Genomic DNA, 13,318 nt, shown 5'->3' with positions numbered 1-13,318 from the left:
GTTACATCTGGATATAACATATACACTTGCCTGAATCTGTACTTCTGAATGTGACATGCACAGAATTGTCTCAGACGACCTTGAAGTTATAGGGGGGTATTAAATCCGGGGTCAACCCGTCCCGACAGCCGTGACCCTAGCCCGTTTTCATTTTGTTCAACAGCATATCGCCAGGCAGAATTCAATGTCCCGCCTGCAGATTGGCAAAAAGGGGGCGTGTCCGCGTAAACAGCCGCGGATTGTCGAGATTCGGCCATGATCGCGACAACTAATAGCAGTTATCGGCACGACAGCATTGAATAGGCGGCAGCCGCTTTTTTCCCCGTCGGAAATGGCGGCAGGGATTGAATACCCTCCATAGCACTTACAATGAGATGGTTACTATATTCTCATTGTTTTAGGGGTTTTCATTATTTTTTGTAATTATAAAGCATACAGTATAATAAGAATAGATGTGAGAATTGCATTTATTAATATTATACAGAATAAGAAGTACTGCACTGGGAAGTTGGTCAGCAGATTTGCCTCCATGCTTAGTTCATGCTTATCTACTAGCGTACATAATTGGAAACGTGGAACAAACCATGCAGGTGTAGCTAGTCTAATGTATATGTGGATTATACAGCCAATATATGAAAAAATTGTCCAATAGCCATAGTCTAAAACACATACCAGCATAATCTTTCCAGTATTCAATACAGAGAGACACTCCTGCAATACTGAGGACCTTTTATTGGACCCTGCAATACAGAGTGCCTTTTAATAGAAACTGGAATACATAACACCTTTAGCTGACCTCTACAATACAGAAAGCCTTTTATTAAACAATAGAATGTGAAAAACTGAACATAACCTCTATACAATGCCCATTTATAGGGGCATTCAATTAAATTAGCCATGGTAACTTACTGTGGGCTTATTGGTACACTGGGGTGATTCAGTTAGCCAAAAAGGGAGACAGTCGGCAGCACTGATCAAGGATTTATTTTGCTTGTCTAAACAGATGCAAAAAAAAAGGGTACTTGTATACTAGCACGGCGCCCATCGCATCGCAGACCATAGCGCATACGATGCGATATCGGCCGATGTTCTACAATGGCATACAATTTTAAAATTGTATGCCATTGTATATGGCATACAATGCAATGGGATGCGATTATAAATTGTATAAGCACCCTAATGGGTGCTTACAATGCTTAAATGCACCCCCACGCCACCCCCCCAAGTATAAACATGAACCCGAAGCGTGGCGAGCGCAGCGAGCCTGCGAGGGGCGGAGGTACGTGTCCTAGGACCTTTTCATACCCCCACTATCCACGTCGGCGTGGAGTTGATTTTATAAAGTGTGCCGCGTCCCCTCGCGGGCTTCACAGATATCCGGGCTCGCTGCGCTCGCCACACTTTATAAAATCAACTCCACGCTGATGTGGATAGTGGGGGTATGAAAAGGTCGTAGGACGCGTACCGCCGCCCCTAGCGGGCTCGCTGCGTTTGCCACGCTTCGGGTTCACGTTTAAACTTGGGGGGTGGTGCGGGGGTGCATTTAAGCATTGTAAGCACCCATTAGTGTGCTTATACAATTTAATATCGTATATGGGTCAATCGCATCGCATGCCATCGGGTGTATGGCATGCGATGCGATAAAAAGTCAGGCGACTAATTATCGTGGGTGCCGTGCTAGTACACAAGTACCAAAAAAAGTCTCCAATAACTAGGATATGAATGGGGGACACAATCCTGTTAACACACCGAATCCATTGACTTTTCACAGATTCTGTGGGCAGTATTCAATGAGGCTGATTTGCCATGTTCTACGGTAAATGTGTGCTATTTTCATGCTCTAAGGTGAATCTTTTTACTGAAAATGTGATTCACCCTATTTAACGTGCAATATTCGCTGACGGTGAACAGTGAATGACGGACAATTCGCCGTCTAATAGTCACCGCAATTCGCTGTGGTTTTTCAATGGGTTTTTCAATGTGATTTGCAGTTTTATGGTGAACTGGAATGTGAACTTTTAAAATAAGGGTTTTATTTTTTTAATTTGGTGTAAAAAAATCAGGAATTTTATTATGTGAAGGGGCACGCTATTTTTATTCATGTGCTTACAGCAAAAAAAAATTTGTACACATTACAGCCAGCAGGGGGCTGAGAGACGCTCATTGGATATTCATATATTCACTGCTCCCACTCATTACATATGCAGGAGCAGTGCAAGTGGCTCCCTACCCGTGTCCCCTGCTAGCTTTCCCGGCGGGCAGCTTCTGATGTGTGTGTCCCCGGGAGCCCTGCTTCTGCCCCACAGTGTCTGGCGCAGGCAGGGAGGCTTCCATCTCCCTGCCTGCCGCCATCCAATGCCGCAGGGGTTAAGAATCGCCGTCGGGGGCAGCGAGCTTCTGCGGCATTGAATACGGTGACAGGGAGGGCTGGCAGCGAATGAACACGGCGACTGTGCAGCGAATCCTAAACCGGATTCGCTGCACATGCTGAGTATTCTCATTGAATACTGCCATGTGTGTTATAGCCTGTTAACCTGGGCTGAAAAGGGGGGCTGGATTTGAATAGCCACGTGCTTTAAAGCTCTGGAAATTGAATTCTTTCCTTCGTGTTCTCACTACAAATAGAACCCTATAAAGACTGATAAATAATAGAGATAATTCCAGTATCATCTATACCAGTTGTTCCCAAACTTTTTCCTCAAGGACCCCTAACAGTGCACATTTTCCAGCGTTCCTCACAGAATTGTGACATAATTAGCTCCAGACATATAGATAGTGGTAGGTGCTCAAATAGGTTAGTAATACCTTTTTCAGATGCATGGAAAGGAAGGGAAATACTGAGTAAGTCACGAGCCATGGTTTCCCCCAGCTCACTGAATGGCATTAGTAACCAGTCTACAACACTAACGCTGCTTTTTTGGGGTGCCGCACCCTGCACCTAGATATGGCACTAGGGACCCCCAATATACAGAGAAGCCTTGGCGACAGCTTGGGGGCTTACACATAAATCCCCCCCAAACACACACACACATGTATGTACAGTGTCAGGCAGAGACTCCGCAGCCTCAGCACAGCATGCACTATGCATTCTTCTGCTGCCCGATATGGGGGTGTCCATGTATTATAGTAGTTACCAATTTGCAATTCAAAATAATGTCTATTGACTAACAATCCACACAGTATTCTAGCGTAGTAATCAACCTTTATTAAAATCTTCATCTAATCCATAGGTAGACTTGTTTATTAATAATAAAAAAAAAAATTATCAGCGCTTATCCCTTACTTGTTAATTAAGCTGGCGGACAATACTTTCTGAAGTTGATCCGGTTATAGGTCAATGTTATGTTTCCTCATTAGATGCATAGCAATATCTGAGTTCAGTCTGCATATACAGGATTATAGTTTATATACAGGTAATGATGATGTATAGAGAACACCACCATTGCATCCAATTAATGTCAACAGAAAGCAGACCACTGCTCTCTAATGCACCTGCCCCCTCCATCCTAATCTCTGCAGAGTGAATATTTCTGCTTTACCACAGATCTTTAATGAATGATATGTGGATATGACCACATTAAGGAAACAGACATTACTAATGCTAGTCTAGCTATTGCAACTGTACTAAGATGGGTAACGTCCATTCCACGTGTTAAGCTGACCAGTTATAACCAACACGTTCCCTTTGACCCCAGACCTACACTGAATATTCATTCAGTTTGATTTGTAACCTGATTATTGATTTTGCTTTTTACCTGATTTTTACCTAGATCAGGGTTATCCCCAAACTGTTGTCACTATTTCAGAAGATAAATAGCGAGCACAGTTAAGGGCAATTTTTGCCTATTTTCGAAGCTACCTGTCTAGATCACTTAGAAACTAAGAAGAAATCACTCCGTGTGTACAGGCAATGTCGATGCACGGTCCTGCCTTCGCCATCAGCAGCACAGATCTTTAGCACATGTAAGCAAAATCTAGTTAGATCGCCTAGGACGTGCATACAAATAACGGGTAGCACAGATCTCTTAGCTCGCCTCACTATGTGTGTGTGTGGGGCGATCTAGACACCGGGAAGTTCAAGGCAAATTGCATAGCCGGAATCGCTAAGCACGCATCGCCCTTTGTGTATGACCCTTTAAAAGGGTTTGTTCAGAAGCCTGATTTCAAAATAATATAAAAAGTGTACGCAAATTCCAGCAATGTAACCTTTCATCTGCCGATACTGTTATTAAACTTTATAAACCTCCAACATTTTACCTAGCACTTTAAATTATTCTCAGACACGGCTATTACACTTAAAAAAATAAAAAAATTAGCTATGGCTCACCCAAGGCATTTTATTGTTTATACATTTGGGACAGTCGTCCACATGAGATTTCACAAGCTGAGAAGTGCGACTTTAGAACCCCCCGGGGGAAATATAACCAAATAGAAGTCTATTGATCTCCGCGCTACAGCACCTCTGCTGTTCTCATGGATGGCAGTAATGTATGTGGGTTATTGGTGACTAAGACATCTCATGGCAATGTCCACGCCACATCAGTCACTGCATAAATGGTGCAGTATAGCGATGAATGGATCCCCTGCTATTTCACCAGTGATTTCATTATTGTCTCCATATGGAACACAGCATGTGATTGAGCCCTTATTGGCCATGAATTCCCTATAGTCTCATGAATATTTCTTTGAAAACACTACTGTGAATACCGCAGGCGACTTAAAGAAGCATATTTTTTTTTGCTAGAAATACTACTTTCACTCTCCAAAACCAATATGCAAACAATGCAGTGCAGAGGTAATAAAGCGGTGACATCAACATTACACCTTACTGTAGTTTATATTACTGGATACAGGGTTTTATGGTTCGCAAACTCTGATTGGCCGGTGATAAAGTACCAGGCACTTTATCACTCTACCAAGCTTAATAAATATGCCCCAAAGTTATTTCTGTGTATAATGATATATGTATGTGGGCAGTAATGCTATATTCTCTTTAATTCCTAAAGGCTTCTTTTCATATATACTGTACACAGTAATTCTGGGTACACACCAGGACGACAAGGGTCCGATCCCATCAATCTAGATCCAATTCCGACCGTTTGGATGTAGATTGTGTGGTGATTATGCCCTTTTCTGTCCTGGTGTGGACCGATACCGATCCGATGCGCAGTCATCGTGAGCGGGTCGGAAGAAACCGCACAGTCATCAGAGCGGGTCGTCCTGGTCTGTACCCCGCATAAGTCTATTCCTCACATCATTAATCTAAAGAGTGCGCTGGACCACTACAACAAATTAGTAATTCAGATATCCTCTATATATAATGTGTTAAGCAATAAAAGGAAATGTATGGTTGCCGTGGTGCAGTCTATATCTAGTTTATCTCCTAAATAATTAAGTAATTAATAATAAATGAACCTTAAGGAGGCAATGATTTTTTTTTTTTTTTTTGTGGGCTAAAAAAAAAATCATATTAAAATGAATCTGTTCTAGTACTGTATATAGGAACTGAACTGTGGCTGCTATGTCTAGTGTGGCACATGTTCTAACAACTATATGAAGCATGTGCACATGCAGATCCAAGTCTTCAGTAGAGCAGACTTTCTTGGGATTGTGGAAAAATACATTAAGCAGTTGACAAATGGGGTTTTACTGAGTAGAATGGTAATCATGTGCCGTGATTTGGAAAAGCATCATGGCTTACAGTTATCAAGTAAACAAGAAAAATTATAACAGGCAATCTTGTAGACTATAATGACATGTGTGGATTGGATGCTTTATGAAGGTGACCTAAAGTGTAGGTAACCTCATTCCATTATCTTTCCCTTGATGCATGGTAAATGAAAATGTTTTTGGATTATTAGAATGCAGAAAACATTCTCGTTATTGTATTTTGTAGGGCATGATGTACCATGGTGGGTGTGATGCATCTCGCCACTTATCATGCACTTAACCGGCGGTAATATGCACCTGGAAATGCAATCAAAATAGCAAAGGATAGATCTCCACATGTTCTGTAGCCAAATGAAGATGTGGAAGCCAGAGCGGGAGAAAGCATTAGGCGATATTGGTCTTCTCTGCTCTCTCCTCTCTGTAATGCCATATAGAAATGGTGATATATATATTTAGGGAAAAGGATGGCATTTTTTATTTTTTTCCTCATAAATAGTTCCAAATTGCAACAGATGCACTAAGAATACTTGGTGAAATCAGCATTTTCACTGCAGTTTTGGAAATAGCAAGAAGATCTAATTTCTCCTAAAAATGCTGGGCAAAAAAAAAAAAATAATGTTATTTTGTAAATAGAGATGGAAATGTTCAATTAGAAAACTTTGGAACTTGTCAGCAGCTTACAGAGGTCCACGCAGCGGGGATCATGCAGTATGCTGTGGGGTCCGTTCAGCGAATGGGATATCATCGTGGGGTCCCTGCGGCAGATGGAAACTAGTAGTGTTATTAGTTCCCTTCTGCCTCAGGGACCCCGCCAATGATATCCCATTCGCCAAACAAACCCCACAGCACACTGCATGATCCCCGCTGCCTGGACCTCTGTAAGCTGCTGACAAGTACCAGTGGAGGGGGGGGGGGGGAACAGGCTCTGCTGCAGCTCCTGAGATGCTGGTGCAGCAGCATCCAGGAGTTTTTTGCACTTTTCTTTTGCAGTATTCGCTCCATAAGACGCACACACTTCCCCCCACACACACACTTTTTTGGGGGTGCGTCTTTATGGTGCGAAAAATACGGTAATTTGTCTTGCACTTTATTACTTATTCTATTTATGATGTATGTCGGCCCTAGTATATCTCTATGGTAGGACATTGTTGAAGCAATATCCGATAACAGAAGCATTTGGTTTGAGCAATGTCTCTTCCTGTTTTGTCACAGATGCGGGTTTACGGCTGCGCTAATTCATCACAGTGGCACATGCACATTAGATGCCTATAAGCACAAGGCAGTTCCTTTTCACTTGCACTAAAAGGGCGTTGTAAACATGAGTATATGTACGCAGCCTTATGTATTTGTAATCCTACTATAACAGTGCCTTCGCCTGGGGCACAGCCTAATGATGGGTCTGGCATAGGTAGTGTGGCTAGAGTCTGGGCGTCTTAATATAAGGCAAGCTACAAGAAATTAGATTGCGGACACAATTCACAAAGATCGCTGACCGTCAATTTCACTATAGCACAACCTGTGGCCATCATGAGGCAGGGAAGGCTTTGTTTACATACTCTGTAGGAAGATGCATAGAGTCTGCCCAGAAAAGTCCATATTTGTTTTGCGGCTCTTGTTGTGGTGCCTCCCCCCGCTCCCCCCCCCCCCCTGCAGCGATATATGACATCATCAGTGAGGTATGGCAATGGATCAGAGTTAATGAGCTTCAGTGTGATTAGCTGCCAGTCTGTTTGAATCTTACAAGTGAGAATAGTTGATAGTCTTGCTGTATGGGAGCCCACTAACCATAGTATTGCTTAGTTTTGAGCAGAGGGGTATACAGTATTTTTTACATGGAAGCAGTGGGGAGAAGTCATTTGGTGCTACATGGAGGGTTGGTGAATGAATGTGTTACATAGAGAGAAGGTGCTGGAAGTTTATTATTAATATGTGGTATGACGTTCCCCCTATGCGGTATGGCTATCCTAATTACCATTCCCAACACAATAGGAAACACATTGCAAGTTCCTAAGGTAGACGGTATTTGGTGTATCCGTGCAAGGAGTTATTTTACCTCAGGAACTGCTTTCTAACCTGTAATTAATGGCCACAACATAATAACAGATTGTAGTTACTTAATGTTATGGTATTTTGGTTTGCTATGTCATTCATATGATGATGCATCAAGAAATGCGCTTTCCTGTCAACATTCGAAATGAAACTGTCACTTTCTAATGATCTTGCCTGTATTTTAAATGAGAAGAACCCAAATGGATGCTTATATGCTTCTAAGAAAAAATCCATTTATTTTTCAGTCTGACACCTATCTCTGCAAGTCCTACCGACTGCCGGAGGATAATGAGGCTTATGTAGGTATGTATTATATGGAAAAAAAGTCATAATTTGTCAGCATTATTCATCTGTTTTCTTCATAAATAACGAGCTTTTAGCTTCTGTCAAATAGACCTAAACTGACATTTATCGCACATAATGCAGAAACAAACCAGGAAAAAGCTACTTAAAGTCAAGAAGACAAACATTATCTTGGGGGCTGTATGAGTAATCGAGGCAGGGGACCTGAATACAGATGCCTATGGGAAACCTTTTCAGCCACTTCCATTTGTAATATATTAGCTTACTGTCACTTGCTAGCTGTTTAATTCCGCACCACTAAACAGACTTCTTATTTTCCTAATTTTAGTGCATTCATAGTGTTTGTGGAGGCGAGAGCGGGGTCTAATGTACTGATGACCAGATCTTGTGTAAAGTTCAAAGTGTCATATTTGGCTTTAGAGTATGTACACACTGGCATTTTAAGTGACGATTATTACTCCATGAAGAGAAGTTGTTGTAAAACTAGAAGAATACGACATTCATTTCTCCATCTGTTTGTCATAAACTTTATGGTAAGAAGCAAAATGTGGGTTGATGGATAATAAGTGAGACAAGCTGTACTTGTAAAGTAGACATGTCACCGAATGCTCTCATTTCTGTTCTTTTCTGTATAGAACATTGGAAATGTTATCTGTATAAAGTCCCGGGTGCCTTATGCGCTCTTTAGTTCTACAAAAAAAGAACCGGTTCCCTCCTGACCCTGTTTGCCCTGGAAAAGCCCTTTTAGTCCGTTGTTCTCTTTCATGTGCTCTTTCCCAGCAGGAAAGCTTTGGTGTATTGTGAAGAGCCACCCTGTGAGCGAGTGTAGTGTGTCTGAGACTTGGAAAGCAGGTTGGCTACGACCATATTGTTCTAACTCTCTATGGGCCAGATGCACTAAGCTTCAAAAGTGATAAAGTGGCTCCTAACTTCATGTCACAAACTGTGTTTAAAAAAATGTCAGGTAGGAGCTGATTGGTTGGTTGTTTATCACTCTCCATTTGATCACTTTTGAAGCTTCGTGCATCTGGACCAGTATCTTCTAGCTCTCCTGCTGAGGTGTCTGGAGTAAGTTGGCTCTCAGAAGGGAATACTGTGGGTTATAATCGCATTGACTAGGTATATCAATTACACTTTGTATTCTCCAGAATATCACAAAACGTTTATCCATCGCTCTCTATATATTGCTTTGTATCGCTCTATAGCTCTCTATCCAGCTACCTAATCCTCAATCTATCTCTTTATCTCCATCCCTCCATCCAATCATTAACCCCTCATATTCCATCATTAGCCCACTCATCCTCATAATGTTGTTCAGTGTTATTTGCCAGGCCACTCCCCCTCCCATTGACTTGTGCCCCTGCACTGCTTAGCCTTTGATGATAAAATAACTGATCGCTTTTAACCAAATTTTCAATAGGGCACTCTGTAATTCCAGGCTATACTCAGCGTTCTGATACAGCCATTAGATTCTGGTGCCGTTCAGTGCTCTCATTATGGGAGTTATTTTGGTTCACTCTTTCTAAACAATTCCTTCTTAGATGGACAAAACCATGTGCATTGCAGGGGGACAGATATAAAAGGTACAGAGAGAATTAGATTTGGCTGAGTTATTTTGTTTCTGTGCAGGGAATATATGGACTGCTTTATTTTTACACTGCAATATAGATCTCACTTTGAAGTAAAACCCCACCCAAATCGAATTCTCTCTGCACAAGTAACATCTCCCCCACCTGCCGTGCACATGGTTTTGTCCATCTAAGAAGGAATTAGTCAGAAAGAGTGAACCAAAATAACCACCTATGTTCCCTAGCTCAATTTATTAAAGAAAAATAATCCAAATGTATTATTTTACAATGAAAAACAATTATTTCAGTGTTTTTGTCTTTGCTGTGTCAGTTCTTTCACCGCTGTGCAGTTAAGCAGTGTACACATTAGATGATATTTTAAATGAGATGCACAATAATGACGATTCGTAAGGACATTTTCATGCATATCGTCTAGTCTTTATGCACTACAGTTTATAGTTAACGATGCGCGCTCCTGTGAGTCGTTAGCTGCATTCTTAGTTGTCTGTCCATGCAGCTCAATCTGAGGATATTGTGTACGACAGCTATACTCCTGGATGTGGCCATAGACTATATACTTTTAACCCGTGTCGGAATCCCGGTTTGCTGGATGCGGGTAATTTCAGAAGGCCCTTTCCCACCACACCCCAACCCGGGAACAACTCAGGTCATTTGTGCCACGTGAAAGGGGTATCAGTGTGTATACAATATATATAGTTTGTCAGGGAGTTCCAGACATTCCAAGGGAATTCGTAATGACATTGCATCGTTTGCATCATCTAATGTGTATGCAGCTTGAGTGTTTGGAATGGTGTATTGCACACTGCGAAGTCTGCAATGTGATGCAAGAATATGACCAGGCAGAATGACCGAATTTTTCAAGAAAGCCTACACCATTTGCTTTATTGGCTACAGCAGTATGGTACATCTGGCACATAGACATTGCTGTGGGGGATACATTTTATTTTTTATTAAAACAAGTATTTTGCCATTTGTGTTGTGTTTAAGCAGACATCATAAGTGTTCTATGCAAAGGACCTAGGAGACTTATAAGAATGGTTTCTCCAGAGACCATGGCACCAGTGTTGCTATGGTGATAGTTAGCTCTGAAACCGGAAATTCTTGAGGGTGTTTCGAAGCTGCTGCTGCATAACATAATTCTCTCCAAAGCAAGTTCATGTTTTATTCATGTTTATGTGAACTTAGGGCTTCCATGTTTCCCTGGTAGCCTGAATATATATCTACCTGTTGCTAAGATGTGTTTTATATGAAGGAGTCCAGATTTTGCATGTCAATGCTACAGTACACTGGTCTCCTACAAACAATGGAGTCTGCCATTTTGGTGTGGAGTGATTGATACTTAACATTAATTCACTAGGAGTAAAAGTGGCCACACTAGCACGATTTGGCTTGATTCCGATGGACCGGGCCCAGAAATTAGTTAAATCGCATGTTTTGGATCCAATCCGGTGCACTGTCCTATGCGCATCAGATCGGAGCCCGTACATTGCAAGTGTGGCATGTAGGATCTGTCGGATTAGACAGCCTCCGGCAGCACTTGTTGGGATCGCATGCAATAGATCACATGCAAAAGGACCGCATGTGATCCTACTGCCTAGGACGGCCGACTCTACTGTGCTGCGAGAAGTTGCAATAGTGTATGGCCACCTTTAGGGACATCTAATGACGTTTCCTGCAGTTATGCAGAGAGGCAATTATATACATTTATTTTAATGCACAAAAATCTGGAACATCTTTGATACTTGGCATTGGAGTAGTCCCTTTTATGCTTTATGTTTTTGCTGCAATATAGCTACTGTAGCTTCTTGTTTTACTCAAAAAATAAACACTGTGGTTGTTCACTGCATAATTTCAGTGAAAAATGGCATCGCATCAGATCGCATGCGATGCGCTTTTTCCGTATACGATGCCCATCGTGGGAGTCGTGATTGTACACAAGTACCGAAAATACTACTCCCCTGTAAATCTGTGTTATGTTTCCCAAGATGTTCTGTATATGTATTGTGCGAATGATTATACAATTTATTTTATGAAGTGTATAACATTAAAAAGATTGAAAATAGTGCTGGATCTTTAATACTTCTATACATACACACCATGTTCAATTGACCACCAATCATAATTCCCCACAAATCCTTATCATGTGTTCCTATATCAAAACTATTAACCTATGTGTACAATATCTAGATGAATGAAGCTTTCAACAATATTCTCATTGCCACCGTATTTGACCATTTCCAGTACCTCCAACCGGATATTGCTTCATCCAGGTGATCTAGGCCCAGGTGTTAGAATTAGTTGGAGACTGGGATTTATCTCTGGAAATGACACCATATAAACTACATTGTATAATCATTTGTACAAATTACATGATTATACTGTATATTGTGTTTTCTTCCTCACACTATGTTGTCCTGAGACATACAACTATAATGAGGAACAGAACAGATATTTACAGGGGACTACTACTATTATCTATATCTATGTATCATGTACTCTATATTGTTTGTGTGTAAAGTGTTGACAATAAATAACTCTCTGTATTCCTATTCCTTCTTCTAAACCTCTTGCATTAACCAGGACACTGCATAGCATACCTGCCTACATTTAATGACTGTCCTTTGGGAGATACAGAAGAGCGGCATAAAAAAAAACTGGGCACAACTCAAGGAATGCCAGTCAGCATAATGCATTATATATTGTACAACAAGCACTGCCCAGCTAGGCCCACTAGCTTATTGCAGTGTTCCCAGAAACACTCATGGTTTATGATGCTGACTTTTCCCTTTATGGTCATGCACAAGTGAATCTTTGTGTCTTTGCAAAAAAATAAAAAGCTACACAATACACATAAAGGTGTGTACACATGGTGCGATTCAGGCTATGAGCCGATTTCACTATCCTATAGCTAATACTATTTTGACTATGTGATTTTGGCTAACCGTACTTGCGATTTTGACTATCTTGCTATTTAGCCCTAGGCCAAATACATTCGACAGACAAAGTGAAAATAGACTTGCTTGCACAGTTTATTTTCCCTTGCGATGCCGATGCTGAGGGGCCGCACATCGGTATCGCAAGCCTCCTAAACACTGTGCAATTTTGGCTATCTTACTATTCTAATTCTATCTTATTTTTACTATATAGTCAAAATTGTTGCCAAAATTGATCCCCCCTGCCTCTCTTTTATGTATTTATACACACACACACATACACACACGCACACACACACTTTATTTGCAGATGTTGCTCTTATTGAGGTAATGCAATGCTTCATGACCAATCAAACATTTGCTCTTAGTTTTTAACACTGTTCCAGAAAAAAAAACAAATATGATTGGATGTTAATATGACCACCACCTTCTTTCTAAAGTCCACTGTTAAACTGTTTTCATACATGTCCTCCACTATATCCATGCATGTAGCAAAGGTGTCACTAAAGTTGCGCTGGGCAACTTGATACATTTTAAGGAATGCTACAGTATCTAGATTCCATCCACTTACACCAATAAAAAACTGCTCCTCTATTCTCTGATTCCCCCCTCACTGTGAGTACCAGCAGCAAGTGCTTTCTGAAAATCCCTTACTTTATATAGGAAAGAGCAAGGCCACGTGCAGACTGAATATCCCTCCTTCTCTAATCTCACATTATCTGCTGGTCTTCTCCATACTGTATGATGTGGAGAAGGTTGCCCGTAAAAAACAAA

The 13,318-nt window shown here is 41.2% G+C and overlaps 1 protein-coding gene across 5 annotated transcripts in view; it reads left to right on the top strand.

Moving 5' to 3' along the window:
- PAM (peptidylglycine alpha-amidating monooxygenase) overlaps positions 1–13,318 on the top strand; it is a 136,993-nt gene that overhangs the window by 17,951 nt on the left and 105,724 nt on the right. For all 5 annotated transcript variants that reach the window (XM_083151725.1, XM_083151724.1, XM_083151723.1 and 2 more), the window contains exon 5: positions 7,965–8,022. In XM_083151725.1, the coding sequence (XP_083007851.1) occupies positions 7,965–8,022 (58 nt within the window). The remainder of the gene's footprint in view (positions 1–7,964; positions 8,023–13,318) is intronic.

The sequence above is a fragment of the Crinia signifera genome, chromosome 1 (genome assembly GCF_055691185.1).
Source record: "Crinia signifera chromosome 1, ASM5569118v1, whole genome shotgun sequence".
Taxonomy (NCBI): Eukaryota; Metazoa; Chordata; class Amphibia; order Anura; family Myobatrachidae; genus Crinia; species Crinia signifera.
This window is presented reverse-complemented; position numbering and strand designations above follow the sequence as displayed.